Below are 19556 nucleotides of genomic sequence, written 5' to 3'. Positions count from 1 at the left end.
CTCTCTCTTGTTATGGGATAAAGCCAGATGTATCTGGCTGGGGGTCAGGTATTGGCATTAGCCCAGATTATTGTAATTTTTTCCCGTCCTTTGGGGACTGGATAATGAGCTTCATTTCTCAATTGGGGAGAGATCAATTGGAAGTGATAGCAAACATAGTTCTGATTCTATGGGGTATTTGGAGAGATAGGAACTCCTTTTGCTTTGACAAGGAAGATATAAGCCCTTTGGTTGTTATTTCTTCTATTCACAGGTTAATAACGGAAAGATCTCTTCACTTACAGCAGAAATTGGAAGGCTCTTCCAAAGCTAATCTGAAGAGTAATGCTATTTTTTAGATGCCACCGGATCAGGGGATGCTGAAGATTAATGTTGAGGGTGGTTTTTTGTTAGGTAGCCAGGCTTCTTTTGGTTTTATTATGCGAGACCACATGGGCCTTTGTTGGGATGCAAGTTTTGGGTCGACGAAAGCTTCACCACCTTCAGCTGCTGAGGCTAAAGCTTTATTGGAAGCTGTTAATTTTGCAGACCAACTTGGTGCGGCAAACATCCTTTTTGAATCTGATTGTTACAGATTAGTGATGATGATAGTGAAGATCCCGATATCCATTTTTGCTGTTAGAAAGAAATTCAGGTTTCAGTTCTGTCCGAGGATGGCTAATGGTGTAGCTCATGCTGCGGCCAAGTTCATTTTTTTTTTCTTTTTTTTTTTTAAGTTTTAAATCCAGTTCTTCCGTTCCTCTTTGTCTTTCAAATGTTCTAAACTTTGATTCATCTTTTTGTTTTCAGTTTAGCTTTAGTTTTAGTAGTTATCTGTTTTGTTTGTCTGTGTTTGTTCTCTGTTTGGGTTCAATGAAATTCTCTTTTACCAAAAAAAGAATGGGTGATGTGCCATTCTGCCACTATATGCAAATAGTGACAAATGAACAATTCACAAAGGATAGTCATTTTCTTTGATGTCACCAGATAAAGGATGCCAATAGCTAAGGTTGCAACTGGCATGGGTCAACTTGAAACCAGATTGTGCCTAACCCAAGTTTGGGTGTTTACAAATCAAACTGGTGAAAATCAGGTTGAATCTAACCCGATTTTAAATGGGCTGAATCAGGGTTGAGGTTCCAGACAACTTAATCCTTTATATTTAATGTATAAACTATTATACCTCTTAAAATATTATTGAATATTTAGGTAATTTTAGTTATAATGAGACCTAAAAAGTCTTTATTGAATTTTTTGTCATGCATTTTTCAGTCTAATCCAATGAACCTTCTGATAAAAATCAGGTTAGTAAGGCTCAGTTTGGAAAGAGTGCAAATACAAATATGTACAATACAAATACATACAAAATAATACAAACTGTAAGGTTTTGCACTCTACACATTTGTATTTGTACTCCTTCCAAGCTGAGCCTAAGGTTAAGGGTTGGGTTGCGGTTAAAGTACCCTTGCCTTGGGTTGGGATTGGATTGACCTCAACCCGGTCCAAATCGGCCTGAGTTGCATCCCTATCAAAGTCATCTTCAAAAAGTCAAAATGTTTCCCTTGTCAAAAACCTTAGGAGTGGTTTAAATATTCATCTCTTCTATTTATAAGATGCACAAAAAAGTTAATTTATCATAAGAGAATGCTTTTATTCTTATATTCTTATTAACAAAGTTCTGTTAATACACTACTGGAAATGGATAAAAAGAAAAAATGGAAAGCAAGAAGATAATAATAACAAGGCTCTAGCTGGATCAGCTGGTAAAGTCGGTGAATGAAAAAAAAAAAAAAAAAAGAAAGAAAACACACATACACTGCATTCCTGCTCTCGCTTACTGACATAATTTATTTTCTTTCAAAAATTTATTTCATATTGTTTTTCCTTCCAACCAACGGCTATAAAAGGCTAGTGCTTCTTGTGGCTTGTACTCAGGGACAGTATGTCCAGCTCCCTGCACCAACGAAAAGGAAGTTAGAATCACAAATATTAAATTTAAGGCTGAAAATTGGAAGAAAAAAATATTCAATTATTTCAGTATGTCCCCGTAATACCAACCATACGGGGTTGGTTACATGAATCCTGTTTCGCCATTCCATTCTGTTTACTGCCACATCTATTGTTAAATTATGAGCACTTAAATCATTTCCTAGCACTTCAACCCATGTCCTTTTAGGTCTGCCCCTAACCCTACCAGAAAAATTGTCCATTCATTGTAAATATGGAAGTCTTCTATAATTATATTTCTTCAAAAAAATTTTCCACGAATCAGCGAAATCACTGATTCACTAGAGAAGTCCTGTAATCAGCATCACCAGTGAAAAAAATACCAGAACTAATGCACCAGTTCCAATCAGAAATATTAACTTTAAAAGAAAAAAGTGGCAATATCAACTAATAAGAATGTTCAGGATTTCAAAATCAGTGATCCATTTGTCAGTCCCTCTAAAAACAGAAAATCCACATTTCTATCCAAAGTTCCACAGAAACCCCGACTTCTAAAGTGAAGGTAGACAAATCTTTGTTCCATGGAAGAATAATCAAATGTAGATTTGATTTTCTATGCTTATTGAAATTAAAGAAAAAAAGATAATTAAGCAAGAAGTTATAGCATGTGCAAACCTTTATCGTGAGGAAGGTGAGGTTTTTATCATAGCCTTGAATGTACCTGAAAGAAATAAAATAATCTTTCTTTCAAGAAAAAAAAAAGAAATAAAACAATCTAATTGTGAATAACTTAGTTGTATGAAGTACGTTAAAAGTTCCTATCATGAGCATCTATTACTTTGGTGATCATATATGTAAAGTAAAATGTAGTGGTAATGGTATGATAGAGTAGTTCAATATGAAGGTTACCATAATTTGTGTACCATGTTCATCCTTATCAACTAATGAATGGATAAATCAAATATTTATAAACAGGAAGTGAAATAACTTACCCAGCAATTTGCTCATTACAAGTCCAAGGTCTCCATTCATCTATGATCTTATATCCAAGTGATCTAGTCCACGCTTCAGTCCCAGTGAATGGCACACACATGTCATGGTCACCACTGTCAGAAATAAGCAAGACCATCTAAGTACAATATTTACATGTTAAGAAAATGCAAACCAAAATGAACAGAAAAGCAGAACTCTTATTTTCATCATTTCCTCAATGATATGGTAAGTATTTGAAGCCTTGGAACTTGTCTCTTTTCTTCTGATTTCTTGTGTTTTCTCTCAGCCTGTTTACGTGGTATCAAAGCAGGATTGGCAGCAGTTTTGAAGCTCTTTTCTCTCTTAGTTTCTATTTTTGACTCTCACACATTCTCAGCTGGTGTTTGGAAGGAGTCTTTCTAAATATGACTTAACTGATCAAATAAGAAAAATAAACCTCCTATTCTTTTTTTTGTTTTGGTTGTAGCACCAAAGAAATATTTCTCTGGGGTCTATAGTTGTTTGTTATTGGATATATAAGGAGCCAATATGGTTTTCCTCCGTTCATGTGGTGTAACAGGACCTGTAAAAGGGATGATTCTCATACTATGGAAATAATAACTCATTACTTTTTCACATCTGATCTAAGGGGTATTCCTGTTGGACGGACAGTACTGCTATAGGACATGTGTTGAATCTATTGTATAGGTTATGAGCCTGTAGTGGACTGTTTCCAGGTCCAAGAGTGACTGCTGTTGAACAAAACCGATCACTTTTCTCTGTGTAGATCTCATAATAATTGGGGTATAAGGAGCAACAGATGACTGATTGCTGAAGGATTCAGTTGAATTAAATCTGCCACCTTTTTTGATCTGTTCAGACTTGCTTATGAAAAGTAACAACAGTAGTAGCAGGTGGATGCTAATTTGATTAGCCAGAACTGTCAGTGCTTGAAGTGTTAGTGTGTTACAATTACTTTCAACTGAAGATTGAGCAGTATCTGAAAGGATTGTCTGTATTTGGCAATGGTGAGGATAATAGGAGTTTCCCAATATCCATCACACCTCTTGATGGATTAAACTACTTAAGAGTGGTCCAAGGATATAAAGCTGCTTGTAGGTAGAGAGAAAATTTGGGTTATCAAGCTGCCAGAATTATTGAGCCTAAAGATGGTGGACCTGCACATGATAAGCACGAGTAAGAGAACTACATGTTGATATCATGGCTGTTATCTACTACTAATCATCCCACACTGAGAAGAAACTTCATGTCTATAGCAAGGGTCTAACTAGTATGCATCACATTGAACTTTGTAACAAGTTGGGGATGAATGGCATATATAATCCAACTTGAGGGGAATGTTATAATGCTGTTTTCTATCATACAAGTGTACATAGGGATTTACTTGTAAAATTACTTTTCATTATGACACCCTAACATAAATAACAAAGTGGGTGCCACCAAACCCACTTTGAAGCCTTGAAACTTTATATCTTTTTTTCTGTTCTCCTCTTTTCTCTCAACCTGTCTATAGTATTAATGTAAAAATTTCACAATTGTACTCTTATAAACCAAAATTATCAGATTAGACTAGTGAACCAAAAATATCAGGAAAGGCTAAAAAAATAATGTAAGGAATTTGATGCCAAATGCTTATCTGGAATAGCAACAATCTGGCATAAACTGCGCAAATATGCTATTAGAAATTGGCTTAAAATCTGTTCCAGAACTAAAATTATCAATATGGTAGAAGCTAAAATTTTTGAGAAATTAATATTCTGAAGTTTCAACAAGGTTAGAGTATTTAGAGCCACAAGTCCACCAAAATGTCAATGGAGTTCAGAAACTCGCAGAAACATTACAGTTTCCACCAAAGAAAGTCAAACAAAGAAGCAAAAAGGATGATAAAGTAGCCTGATAATTAAATTTGAAATCGAGTCAGAACTAGACACCTTTGAACCAATAAATCAATCAAATCTGCATAGATTCTTTTGAACAGCATGGCTAGAAACCTGGATTAGAGAAACATAATGCCCACATCCAGTCCATCCTAAGGTTTTGTTATCCTTGATTAAGGTGCAATTTGAGTGGGCCTTGAATGAGCATTTGCCAATTTTATAAGGAACCTGGCCCAATGCAACTGACGTTCTTCAATGTGGGCACTCAACTTGCATTCCTACTGTTGAAAATAAACACTAAGACAAGATACCTAGTGGTATACCATCAATTAAATTTTCTCATCCCACAACATTTTAACTAATTAGGACATTCCCGATCTTGATGGCAATAAAAAAAATACTCTTGATTGAGTAAGAGCCAATACAGCTGGAAATGGATTGGATTCAAATTGGAATTTACCTAGATCCAAATATGATCTGTTAATATTCAAATTATAATCAAATCTTATCCATCAGATTAAAATCAGACTTGAATTAGATTTGGATATTTTATACCATCAATGAATAAAACTAAAAATGGTCAGAATTATATTTAATCAATAAACTACAAATCCATCTCCTGTTTCTACACTTATTCAGTTGAAGTTGTCCATTGCTCTCCTCTAAGGTAAGTCTTCCTGTACTGGTATTCCTATTCGTCAATCTTTTTCTTTTTTTTATGCCTCCCTATCTCCCAGAATTTGTAGCTTTATTTCTTCTTAATCATCTACTTTGATACCTATATTCAAGAAGCTATATCAGACTCAGGTTGGAGGACAGCAATGGAGGAAAATATCAACCTTATATGAGAATGCTAGATAGTAAATTGTCTTGCTTCTACCTGATAAGAAGTGTGCCGGGTGTCATTATGTGTACACTATGAAGCTATCAAGTATCTACTAGATGGTTTTTTTTGAGAGGTTTAAGGTTCATCTTATTGCTAAGGAATACTTAAACCTACGGAATCATCTATGCTTTGACCTCCTCCCCAATTGCTAAATTATCTTATGTCCAAATTATCATTACCCTAGCAGCTACTTGTCATTGGCCTCCTCTTCAACTTGATGTAAAGAATGCTTTCTTACATGGTGATTACATGAAGAGTATATGTAGCAACCTCATAAGTTTGTTGCTCAAGAGGAGTCTTTGAAGGTAAGTTTATAGAGAGATATATTGTATTTGGGTTTCCTTTTAGGGAGGGTGTTGGAGGTTATAGGGGTATATTTGTAATGCTGATAAACTTTTGGGGGCTTTTATGTATTTATGGGAGAAAGAGGGTCCTATCTATAAATTCTGATATAATTGAATCTTGTTCTCATTTAATCCATTGGTTCTGTTGGATTAGGGTTGAGTTGGAGTATATATTTTGTTGTAAGACTGCAGAGAGGTTGGCTATGCATCTCTTACTCTCATAATGGATATTTTCCCCTCTCTTCTCATGAATGAAGGCTACTGAGTCGAACCACATTAAATCTTGATATTTTTTCTCCTTTTTCCTATTATCTATTTTCCTTACTGCTAGCTGTGTGATCTCAAGAAAGCTCTCTAAGCAATGGCCCCATACATGGTTTGATAAATTTAGTGAGGTTGTACCGTTGTAGTAGACTTTGGATTAAGAAATTTCAGTTTGATCACTTAGTTTTCTATAGGAGCTCTTCTTTGGTCAAATCATCTTTATAGTTTATGTTGATGGTATTGTTATTATAGGCAATGAGAAGACTGGATTGATGCTGCTTAAGTCTTTTCTTTAAGAGAGGTTTCATACCAAGGACTTAGGAAAGTGGAGATATTTTGTATTGAGGTATATCAATGACAATTAGAAATTAGCTGCTCACAGTAGAAGTATGTCCTTTATTTGCTTTAAGGGACTAGCATGTTGAGGTATAATCCATACTCTACACCTGTGGATCCCAATGATAAACTTGTTGTAGATCAACAAATTAATTGAGGATCCTAGCAAGTATGGACATTTAGTTGGGAAACTAAACCATTTGTCTATAACTCACCCTAATATCTTATTTAGGGTGTCTGTTGTTAGTCAGTTCATGAATGCACCTAGAAGACCCCACTTGGAGACAATGTAACCATATCTTGAAGTATTTGAAAGGTTTTCCTGTTTGTGGATTGTTGTATAAGGATCATGGAAATCTGAATGTTTCTAGGTTTACAAATGTTCCTTGGGTAAGCTCACCTTTAAATAGGTGATCAACCATATAATATTGTACTTTGCTAGGAGATAATCTGCCACCTGGAAGAGTGAGAAACATCTAGGAGTGCAAGTTGAGTGCTTGATTTGAATATTTTACATTGCACTGGACCCAGGTTTTCAGGCTTGTCCCATTCAAATTTTTTACAAATTCCCAACCAAAGCCCACCCAAGTTGCACCCCTCAAAGCATCATTGTGGCAAGGTCAAGTGTTGAAGCTGATTATTAAGCTACAACACATACAACATGCAAGCTAATAAGGATTGAACCTTTTTATAGGAATTGGGAATACTTGTGACTCTACCTATTGCAATGTGATAATCAAGCTATTGCAATTAATTCAGTGTTTCATGGAAGCACCAAACACATTGAAGTTGAATGCCATTGATAATTTGCTTAGTAAAGAGTTGATTCCTCCATATGTGAAGTTTGGGAACCAATTAGCTGATTTTTTAAATAAAGGCTTTTAGTTGTCCTTGGACAAATATTATTTGTTGCAAGCTGTGATTATATGATATACATTCATCAGCTTGAGGGGAAGTGTTATGTTATTAAACTGTTTTACTATCTGGAAGCTGGAAGGCAGTTTAGTCTTTTAACTATGGGTTTACTAGAGTAGTGTGGTCTGTCTCCTCCCTTATATATATGTAAGAGAACTCTATTAATATGAATAATGAGACAATGGAAGTGACTTCTTTAGCTCTCAGGCTCCTCTTTTCCCCATCTTTTCTTATATCTCATCCTTTCCCTCTCTTTTTACTTCAATTTGCAGGTCAGGTAGTTTCAGAACAGATTGCATACAAACTTCCAGATCCCTATACCAATCAAAAGACTTTCCCCTGGGCTCCAACCTTCTTGAAATAAGACTATCTGAGTGTAAAGAGACTGGGCTGAATGGGTCCTAGTATCTTCTTTTGTAATATCTTTTCTTTTTCTTGTTAGCTAATGGATCTGTTATTTCTTTTTTGTTTGATCTCTTTATGTTACTGCCTAGCTGGTCGCCCACTTAAGGGCATACTTGTAATTACCTTAACATTAATTCTTAATAAAAAGGATTACAGAAGAAAGGGAAGAATAATTTGAACCTTTCTTCTTCTTCCTCCTCTTTTCACCATCTTCTTGTCTTGTACTGCTGCTCTTACTTTTCTTCTTCCTTTTTCTCTCTAATTTTCAAATTTACACCTAGTTTTTGAGGACTGATTTACATCTTGGTATCAGAGCATGCCTCTTTCTTCCTTTTTTTTCTTCTTCCTCTTTTCCCATACACCCTTAGATTAAGAGAGTGTATGGAGAGATAGGTTCTCTATAGCTCAGAGGATCTCTGGCCTAGTTGGTAGAGGGTTTGGAGAGTTTAAATCTGGTTGGATATTGCCAAGAAGTGGTGCTGTTCTGTTGCTGCCCAAAACCCTAGCCGACTAGAGATTTTCGAAGGTATAGGTAAAGGTGAAGCTTGGGTGTGGCACTCTATGCTTGGAAGGGCGGTTCAGATTTGGAAGAGATTGGGAAGCTCTGGTAGGAGCGGCTACATCTTCTCTCTTCCTCCCCAACAGTTGGACGGAGTAAAACCCTAGTTTTCAAGCATCTGGGTTCTGGTTTGACTTCAAGTATGTTTATATAGACCAAATTTCTGGTTCTTTGATTTTTGTTTGATTAATGGGGCCATACGGAAGTGAGTTCAAGCAAGTGTCGATTTCCGGCCTTGGCTCAGTAGATTCCGTTTTGACTGGTGTGACCACAATCAAGCTAGATGGGACAAATTATCTTGCTTGGGCATAATCTATAAGAATTTATGTTTGTAGTAGAGGGAAACTCGGGTATCTCACATGTAGTAAAGTGAAACCTGAACAGACAGACCCTAAATTTGAGAAATGGATGCAAGATAACTATATTGTCATTGGATGGTTGGTCAACTCTATGCAACCTCATATAAGTCAGCATTATCTCTGGATGTCTTCGGCTAAGGAGATATGGCACAGTGTTACTGAAACCTATTCACAAAAGTTGAATGTAGCCAGAGTCTACAAGTTGAAAAGTGTCGTGAAGAACCTAAGACAGGGGAAGAAGAGTGTAGCAATCTACTACTCTATACTAAAGTCCCTATGGCAAGAAATTGATGTTATGGAGATAGTTGTATGGGAGAGTAAGAATGATGCTAAAATGTATAGGAAGTTGGTGGAGAGAAATAGGGTGTTTGAATTTCTCACTGGACTCAACCCTGAGTTTGACATCATTAGGCAAAATATCCTGGCCAAAGATGAGGTTACTCTTTCCCGGGCATACGCTATGATAAGCAGTGAGGAGAGTAGGCGGCAGGTTTAGTTGCAAAGTCCACCTACAAAATACTTTGCACACGCTGGAATAAAGCCAAAGGGTCCTATTGAGAAAAAGGAGCAGATATGTGAATATTGCAAGAAACCGAGGCATACAAAGGACACTTGCTGGAAGCTTCACCCTGAGCTTCTTCCTAATAGGTTTAAGAATAACAACAACTCTAAGAAGGGCAATCAGGTAGGAAAGCCTAAGACAACTAATGTTGCTACAGTACCTGAAGGAGGAAATAAAGAGAGTGAAGAAAAATCAACCATTGAGCAGTTGGCAGGAATGAAGGCGGATTTTGAATGCTAAATCACTTGGAAGCTACTGTTTCTTCATCTCACTCTTCCAACAACACATCATCTTCATCTACATTTGCTCACTCAGGTATTCGTGCTTCTGCAAATCATGCTTCAGTTTCAGGTAATCATAAAATCCCTTGGATTATTGATTCCGGTGCATCAAACCATATGACCAGCCTGTTTAATCTCTTTTGCTCATACCACCTTCTCTCTGGTAAAGAGAAAATATCCCTTGCTGATGGGTCTCTTGCTCCCATCTCTGGTAAAGAGGATATAAAGACCTCTAACACCCTTTATCCATCATCTGTCCTTCATGTCCCTAAACTTAATACAAACCTTTTATCTGTTAGCAACTTAACTAAATCCATGAATCGTAGCATAACCTTTTTTCCCACTCATTGTGTTTTTCAGGACCTACAATCTCAGAGGATGATTGGGAATGGCCATGAGGCAAACGAAATATACTTGCTAGACACACCGGATAGAGCTTTTGGACCACCTCATGGAGTTGCCTTAGAGTCAGTTTTGTCAGAGTCTATTGACAAAGTTTTGTTATGTCACTTTCGGTTTGGTCATTTGTCTTTTTCTGCTTTGAGTCATTTGTTTCTAGATATGTTTAAGGGAGTGTCTTTATCAAGTCTTCATTGTGAGTCGTGTGAACTGGCAAAGCATTGTAGACATTCTTATTCAGTAAGCAATAAAAGATCTCTTTCTCCTTTTTATATTGTTCACTCAGACGTGTGGAGGCCATATCATTTGCCAACTATGGGGGGTTACAGGTACTTTATCCTTTTTATTGATGACTACTCTCGTTACACTTGGATTTATCTCATGAAATTCAGGGATGAAGTACCAGCTATTGTGCAAAAATTTCATGAACTCATCCTCACCCAGTTTAACACTCGGATCAAAATATTCCGTTCTGATAATGCTAAGTATTTTGAGAAAACCCTCTCCACCTATCTTGAAACTTTTGGGGTTATTCATCAAAGTTCTTATTCCTACACTCCACAACAGAACGAAGTGGTGGAAAGGAAGAATAGACATGTGGTTGAAGTTACCAGATCCCTCCTGTTTGCATCCCATGTTCCTATAAAATTTTGGGAGATGTTCTTACTGCTACCTTTTTGATCAACCGTATGCCCTCCTAGGTTCTTAACTTCAAAACCCCCTTTAGCCTTCTCTTTCCGAATGAGGATATTTTTCTCTTCCTCTTCGTGTTTTTGGGTGCACTTGCTATGTGCATGTTCACAGCCATCAAAGGCACAAATTTGAACCTAAGGCTCATAAATGTGTTTTTCTAGGATATGCTTCCACACAGAAGGGATATTGTTGTTTTGATCCAGTTAGCGGCACCCGCTTTGTATTTCGAGATGTCACATTTGCTGAGTTGACTCCTTTCTTTAGTATTTCTCCTAAGGGGGAGAAATCTGAAGAGCCCTTTGCTATGTCTCCAGCTGTTCCTCTTCCCATTCCTCTTGAGTCCTCTCATGAGGTGTCTACTTCTCCCACTAGACCTACCTCCGATATTCCTATTCCTCCACCTCATTCTCCTATAATTCTTCCTCATCCTGTTCTCCAAAGGTGGTACCAAAGGCATAGATTCAGACATGGGCAGGTTGTTTACACTCCTACAGAAGAGCCTCTTGCTCCTTCCATCATTACTGAGGTAACATGTCAGCCTTCTTCTGACCCATCTACATCTTTCCCAGACCTTGACCTTCCTATTGCTCTCTGCAAGGGCAAGCAGAAGTATACAGCCCATTGTATCTCCAAACACCTGTCTTACAACCTTCTATCTCCTTCCTACTACTCTTTTCTTGCTTATGTTTCTTCTCATGTAATACCCACGTCCGAACCGGAAGCCTTATCTAAACCTAAATGGAGGGATGCCATGATGGCTGAATTGGATGCTTTGCATAAGAACCATACTTGGGATATTGTTGACTTGCCTGAAGGGAAGGAACCAGTGGGTCGTAAATGGGTGTTTACCATTAAATATCACTCTGATGGATCTATTGAGAGGTTTAAGGCTAGGTTGGTTGCTAAAGGCTACAATGAGATGTATGGTATTGATTATCTTGAGACATTTGCTCCTGTAGCTAAGATGACCTCAGTCCAGGTTTTGTTATCTCTAGCCGCTACTTTTGATTGGGCCCTACATGAAGAGGTCTATATGTCTTTGCCTCCAGGGGTGTATGGGAAGGAAATGCAAGGCAAGGTGTGTAAACTGCAGAAATCTATTTATGGTCTCAAATAGTCTCCCCGGGCTTGGTTTGAGAGGTTCAGGGATGCTCTTGTCTCCTTTGGTTACACACAAACTCAATCTGATCATACCCTATTCTTTAAGAGAAATGGCTCTCTGGTGACCTTCTTGATAGTTTATGTTGATGATATTATGGTCACGGGTAATGACGCTAAAGAAGTCAGTAAACTAAAATGGTTTCTTAACTCTGAATTTGAGATCAAAGATTTGGGAGATCTTCGGTATTTTTTGGGCATTGAAGTTGCTAGATCTAAGGATGGTATCTTCATTTCTGAGCGTAAATATGTCCTTGACCTCCTTGCTGAGATTGGTAAACTTGAAGCTAAACCAATCTCCACTCTTATTGATCCCAATCATAAGCTTTCAGCTACAGATGGTGACCTTTTATCTGATAAGGGGGTGTTTCAGAGACTGCTTGGGAAGTTGTTATATCTTTGCATGACTCGGCTAGACATTTTCTATGCAATAAGTGTTATTAGTCAATTTATGCATTCTCCCAGAGATACTCATTTAGCTGCTAAAAAGGGTTCTGTGTTACTTGAAAGGTACTCCAGGGAAAGGTATTCTATTTGCCAAACATGGACACATGAAGCTGGAAGCTTTCACTGATGTTGATTAGACAGGATGTATTGATGATAGAAGATCCACCTCAGGTTATTGTGCTCTGGTCACTGAGAACATTGTGTCATGGAGGAGTAAGAAACAGTCTGTAGTAGCTAGATCCTCAGCTGAAGTAGAATACAGGACAATGGCACATGGTGTGTCAGAATTACTGTGGCTACGATCCCTTTTAGAGGAATTGGGGGTTGACTACGAGAAACCAATGATGCTCTACTATGACAACCAAGCAGCTATCAATATTGCACATAATCCTGTTCAACATGATAGGACTAAGCACATTGAGGTTGATAGGCATTTTATAAGGGAAAGAATTTCCTCAGGAGAAGTTTGTTTGCCATTCATCACATCAGACGTGTTGTAAGGCCTATTTAATTGTTACTTTATAGTTGTTGTTAGTAGCTGACTTCTTAGGATACTGTCAGTTGGTTACTTGTTTTTTTTTTTCTTATTATCTTGGTTCTAGGGTGTGCCGCCAAGGGCATACTTGTAATTTCTATTCCTTCATTAAGTTAATATAAATATCTTGACAGTGTGGCCGACCAGAGATAAGAGGAAGAGGAGAGAAGAGAAGAGAAGAAGAAGAGAAGAGAAGAGAGGAGAGAAGAGAGAAGGTTTGCAATGTAACAGTACTGGTGGTGCCAATGTTTATTTTACTATAAATAGGGTGACAGAAAATACAAGGGAAAAGTCCCTTGTGCCCCTAAGTACAATAACAGACATAATAGAAATAAATAACGAAATAAAAAAACACTTTAATTAGCCAAATAGGCCCTAACATCTGCAACTAAGTTATTTTAACATTATTCTAACACTCCCCCTCAAGTTGGAGCATAGATGTCAATCATGCCCAACTTGTCACACAAATCTTTGTGCAGCACATGATGAAGACCTTTGGTGAAGATATCTGCAAGTTGCTCTTCTGAGCTGACATATGGTGTGCACACTTCTCCACTTTCAAGTTTCTCTCTGATAAAATGCTTGTCCACTTCAATGTGTTTCGTCCTATCATGTAGAACTGGATTAACAGCAATATTGATGGCAGCTTTATTGTCACAGTAGAGTGACGCAGGATTACTTACTGCGAAACCCAGTTCACCTAACTGATTTCTTATCCACATGATTTCCACAACCCCATGAGCCATCGCTCTATACTTTGCTTCAACACTGGATCTAGCCACTACACTTTGCTTTTCGCTTCTCCATGTGACAAGGTTTCCTCCTACAAAGGCACAATAATCACTGGTAGACTTTCAATCATTGACTGCTCCTGCCCAATCTGCATCAGTATATACTTCCACTTTTAAGTGACTGTGTTTCTAGAACAACAAACCAGCTCCAGGAAACTTCTTGAGATATCTCAAGATCCTCTCTGCAGCCTCAAAGTGAGTTGTCCTCGGGTTGTGCATGAATTGACTAAGGACACCCACTGCATAGGCAATATCAAGCCTGGTCATAGACAAATACAGAAGTCTCCCCACGAGTCTCTGGAACATCTTTACATCTTTCAAAAACTATCCCTGACTGTCTCCCAGATGGTGATTAGGTTCAATAGGTGAATCAGATGGTTTTACCCCCAATTTGCCTGTATCTTCTAATAGATCTAGTACATACTTCCGTTGGGAAATAAAGATGCCCTTGTGAGAGCGAGCAACTTCAATTCCAAGAAAGTATCGTAAGGGGCCTAGATCCTTCACCTCAAATTTAGTGGCTAAGAATTTTTTTAGTCTCTGTGTTTCAGCCTCCCAATCTCCTGTGATCACTATGTCATCCACATACACAATAAGAGCTGCAACTTTACCTTCACCTCTTTTCACAAACAAGGTATGATCTGACTGGCATTGTTTGAATCCCATCTGTTGGACTACTAAATGGAACTTACTAAACCAAGCCCGAGGTGATTGTTTCAACTCATATAGAGACTTTTTTAACATGCACACCTTTTGTTCACTGCCTTTGGCACAGAACCCTGGGGGTTGGGTCATTTACACTTCCTCTTCCAAGTCACCATTCAAGAAGGCATTTTTGATGTCCAATTTGTGAAGATCCCAGTCAAGATTTGCTGCCAAGAAAAGGAGAATCCGGATAGAGTTCATCTTCACTACTGGAGCAAAAGTCTCAGCATAGTCTACTCCATATACCTGTGTGAAGCCTCTTGCTACCAGTCTAGCCTTGTACCTTTCAACAGTTCCATCAGCTTTGTGTTTCACTGTGAACACCCACTTGCACCACACTGGTTCCTTCCCCTCATGAAGATCTACCAACTCCCAAGTACCATTTTTGTGTAAGGCATCAATTTCTTCCTGCATTGCATCTGCTCATTCAGGTTTTGACAAAGCTTCTGCCAGGGTCTTAGGAACGGGGACACTATCCACAGAAGAGAGAAAGGCACGGTACGAAGGTGAAACATGCTCATAGGACACAAAATTAGAGATAGGATGATTAGTGGTACAAGATCTAACACCCTTTCTCTTAGCAATAGGAATATTAAGATCATTGGTGACAGGTGAATCAACATTTAAAGGAGCAATGGGAGCAAGTGTACCTGGCTGATGAGACGGATCTGCCTTGGGTGAATCCGATGATGTTGGTTGCATAGTGTCCGGCTCCATGACTCTTGAACTCTGCTAGCTCTTATGGCGACGATGAAAAACCCGGAACGGAGGAGGATTGGGTAAAGGAGGTAGTTGAATCTGAGTCATCGCCTGTTTCTCCTCAACCCTACTCTCTCCCTTAGGAGAAACCAAGAAGAACGGTTGACTCTCAAAGAATGAGACATCAATGGAAACATAGTACTTGCGGGCAATGGGATCATAGCAACGATACCCCTTTTGAGATGAAGGGTAACCAAGAAAAACACAAGGAATAGCCCGAGGGTCAAGTTTACCACGGGTAGGTGACAGGTTGTGGACAAAACAACGACACCCAAAAACACGATTCGGAATGGTGGACAACGGAGCTGTAGGGAACAAGAGCTGACGTGGGGCCTTATACTCTAGTAGCCAAGAGGGCATGCGATTGATGATATATGTCACACACAATACTGCATCAATCCAGAACTGTTTTGGCACATTCATATGAATTAGCAAACCACGAGCAACTTCGAGAAGGTGATGGTTTTTCCGTTCAGCCAAACCATGGGGTGTGCTGGCACAAGAGCTTTGCTAAAGTGACCCACTTGAAGCAAAGAACTTCGTGAGATCACTATGGAAATATTCCTTTGCATTGTCCGACTGGAATATATGAATTTCCGTTTGGAACTGAGTGAACACCATGCGTTGAAAATCTTTCACAATTGTGGCACTTCATCTCGAGATCGCATAGGGTAAACCCAAGTGTATCGAGAATAATCATCAATCAAAGTAACAAAATACTTATAGCCAGCCGCAATAGGTAGAGTAACAGGGCCCCAAACATCAGAATAAACAATATGAAATGGAAATTCAGATCTTTTATTTCGTAAAGGTAAAGAACTTCAACAATGCTTACTCAACTGACAAGTTTGACACTATAACTGACTCACTGACAAGGACTCAAACAACTTTGGGAACATAACTTTTAATGACTCAAAAGAAAAATGACCTAAACGACTATGCCATAAATAGGCCTGACTCTCACTTGACGAACTTGTGGACTCAGTCGCCACCAAACCAGCATTATTCTCCAACACGTAGAGACCATCCACCATGCTTCCTCTACCAATCGTCTTCCCCGAGGTCAAATCCTGAAACACACATGAAGACGGAAAAAGGTGACTGAGCAGTTCAAAGAGTGAGTAATACTACTAATGGACAACAAATTAATAGGTAATTTTGGAACATGCAGGACATTAGGAAGAGTAAGGCCAAGTGGGAGAGATATGGTGCCTCGGCCAGCTATGGTAGAAAAAGAGCCATCAGCCAATCTTACCTTATCTCTCCTAGAGAGAAGGTTATATGTCTGAAACAAATTTGACTTACCGGTCATGTGATTTGAGGCTCCGGAGTCAATAATCCAAGGTGAATCAGTAGTATGAGATGACACATGGAAGGCTGTGGCATTACCTGATGTAGACGCAAATGAGGTAGAAGGAGTAGGCCCAGAATCCAACTGCCGGAGAGTCCTACCATACAATTCCAAATGTTCACGGGAGTTGATAATATCTTCCTTGGGGTCAGAACCGGGATGTCTCTCCTGAGTTACGGAAGGACTAGTCTCTGTCGATGCCATATTAGCTGAGTTATACCTTTTTTTATTCTGTTGGCCTGGTTTCTTGCCCTGATCTGGTGTTGACTTCTTACCCAAATCCTGTGCCCATTTAGGTTTTCCATGGAGATACCAACATGTATCTTTAGTGTGTCGTGCCTTCTGGTAGTGAGTGCACCAAAGCTTGCTTTTATCTTCTGATTTTTTCTGAGTGTCACCCCTTTTAAAGCCACCTCTGACATTTGTATCTGAATTTCCTCGGACCGCTAGGGCAACTGACTCCCCTTCTACACCATTCATCACACTTCTTCTGCTTTCTTCTGACTACACCAAGGCATACACCTCCTGGACTGATGGCAAGTCTTTACTACCCAAGATCTGTACCCTGATGGACTCATATGACGGATTCAGCCCTAGGAGGAAGGCAAACACTCGTTGCTGTGATACAAGTGACTTATAGGCCTTTGCATCTTCATCACACTTCCGATTCACATTCTGATAGTGATCAAGTTCTTTCCATATTGATGTCAAATCAGAATAGTACATCGAGAGACTCCTCTCCCCCAGCTTGCAGGTAGAAGATTCAGCTTGTAGTTGATATATCTTGGCATAGTGTCTCTGTTCTGAATAAGTGGACTTCGCTTGTTCCCATATCTCACAAGCAATTTCAACCCACATAAAAGTCTTCCTTACTTGTGGCAGCATTGAAACCAAGAGCCAAGACATCACCATATTGTTCTCTTGGTTCCACCTATCATGTTCAGCACTTCCATACTTCGGTTCCTTTACTCTCCCATTGATGTATCCTATTCGCCCCCTAGCAGTGATGTAGAGTTTTATCCCCATAGACCACTCAAGGTAATTCAGACCATCAAAGGGAATGACAGCCATGGGAAAGCTCATATCCATTCCCCCCACTCACTCCATTGTGACTCCCTGAGATCTCTGAAGTAGCAGAATTCTCAGTCGACATGGTCAAGTAGTTAATCAGTCCCAAACAACGGACTTAGGACCCCTCCTTACTCCACAAAACAATGCTCCACTCAGTTCACACCCACACACTCGGGTTTACCAGCCAGATTGAGCACAAACAGTACCAAATTCCAGACAAAAACTGAGGTAATATTCGACAGATTTCAGACCTGTATAGTTTTAACAGTCCCCACCTACCAGAATTCCAGAATGTATAACAGCCACTAATCAGCAGGAGAGATCCTTCTTACTTATAGTCAACTCAAACCATTGAGAAGACAGGTCATCATTGACCTACAGTTGTCTTAACACATGAACAGGATCACACGATCCAAGAAAACTAGGGTTACACAGGTTCGACAACATTCAGCCACCCCAGATTCATAGGGTTTTCACTCGGCACATGACCAAGGAGAGTAAAGAAGAGACAAATAGGGAGAATTGTACCAGTTGTAGCTATTCTGTAGTCCAGAATCAGATTTTTGTTCTACCAGTCTGTTCGATCTGTTCTTTGGGTTGGCCGATCTTCTCTTGACAGTAGGGTTGATCGATCTGCTCTCTTTTAATCAGCATTCCCGCTCTGATACCATCTTGAAGTGTGGCCGGCAAGAGATAAGAGGAAGAGGAGAGAAGAGAAGAGAAGAAGAAGAAGAGAAGAGAAGAGAGAAGGTTTGCAATGTAACAGTACTGGCGGCGCCAGTGTTTATTTTACTATATATAGGGCGACAGAAAATACAAGGGAAAAGACCCTTGTGCCCCTGAGTACAATAACAGACATAACATAAATAAAAATGAAATAAAAAAAACACTTTAATTAGCCAAACAGGCCCTAACATCTGCAACTAAGTTATTTTAACATTATTCTAACAAAATAGAAGGAGCTTTTTCTCTCAATCATACCTCTCTCTCTCTCTCTCTCTCTCTCTCTCTCTCTCTCTCTCTCTCCCATTCTCTATAAATCATCACATGGTATCATAGCAGGTTTTCTGGGTTGTAAAAGATCTACGATCCCTCCTGTTTTGAGCAAGGTTTCCTTCTTTAAAAGTTTTGGACGTGGAAGACAGGGAAACCCTAGTAGGTTACTGGCAGAAACTCTAGCAGTTTTCTGGCAGCAGTTTTTGTGGTTTTTTCCTTGGTCGTAATACTAAGAAAACCCTAGTCGGAGAAGGGCGATGCTGGTACAGACTCCCTTCCTCCTCTGTTCGATGATGTGAAGTCAAGTTCAGGTTAGCACCTTCGTACAAGTGTTGAACAGGTGTGTTTTTGGTTTCAGTCTTCTTTGGCCGATGGTGTGTAGGGCTCATTCCTCGGTTATATAGGTATTTGTTTGGATGTTGGATGGTTAGACTGTATGAAATACAGTCAGACTGATAGTAATGTCTGTCTTGGTGGTGTTGAACTGATTACCGGGCTGGTTTAATGACTGGTTGTGTTGACTGAACCTTCTCAGAGTTGTTCTCAACAGTGCTTTTTGTTCTCTTGCTCACATCCTAAAAGTAAATTCCTTGAGGGTTGGTATTCTGATTGTGGCTGTTGTGTAGTTGGGTGGTGTTTGGATTGTTTTTCAATAGTATCCGATGGAAAATTATGAATCAACCTCATCAAGGGCTACACCAACCCGCAACACAGCGAGTATGGGAGGTGAAAACATGGTTTTTCCCATGCCAATTACCCCTTTAAATGATCTAAACTACCTGGAGTGGGCAAAGAACGTAAAACTCTATGTAACGGCAAGGGGTAAAGCTAGTTACATTAATGGAAGGGTGAAAGAACCCAAGGGTGAGACGGCTAAACATGATAAGTGGGACCAAGAAAACAGTATGGTGATGTCTTGGCTCCTCGCAACCATGGAACCTGAT

At 39.1% G+C, this 19556-nt stretch overlaps 1 protein-coding gene across 1 annotated transcript in view; it reads right to left on the bottom strand.

Moving 5' to 3' along the window:
- Positions 1-1609: 1609 nt before the first annotated feature.
- The window catches only part of LOC148845705 (serine carboxypeptidase 1-like), a 42566-nt gene continuing 24619 nt past the window's right edge, over positions 1610-19556 (bottom strand). Inside the window, exons 12-14 of the mRNA XM_088953666.1 lie at positions 2919-3032; positions 2602-2647; positions 1610-1933 (exon numbers count right to left, since the gene is read on the bottom strand). Of these exons, the coding sequence (XP_088809792.1) occupies positions 1850-1933; positions 2602-2647; positions 2919-3032 (244 nt within the window). The 3' untranslated portion in view covers positions 1610-1849. The remainder of the gene's footprint in view (positions 1934-2601; positions 2648-2918; positions 3033-19556) is intronic.

This window comes from Nelumbo lutea, chromosome 7 (assembly GCF_056320005.1).
Source record: "Nelumbo lutea isolate HS-2025 chromosome 7, American lotus-T2T, whole genome shotgun sequence".
In the NCBI taxonomy this organism is placed as follows: Eukaryota; Viridiplantae; Streptophyta; class Magnoliopsida; order Proteales; family Nelumbonaceae; genus Nelumbo; species Nelumbo lutea.
Note: the sequence above shows the minus strand (reverse complement) of the source record. Positions and strands in the feature narration are given on the sequence as shown.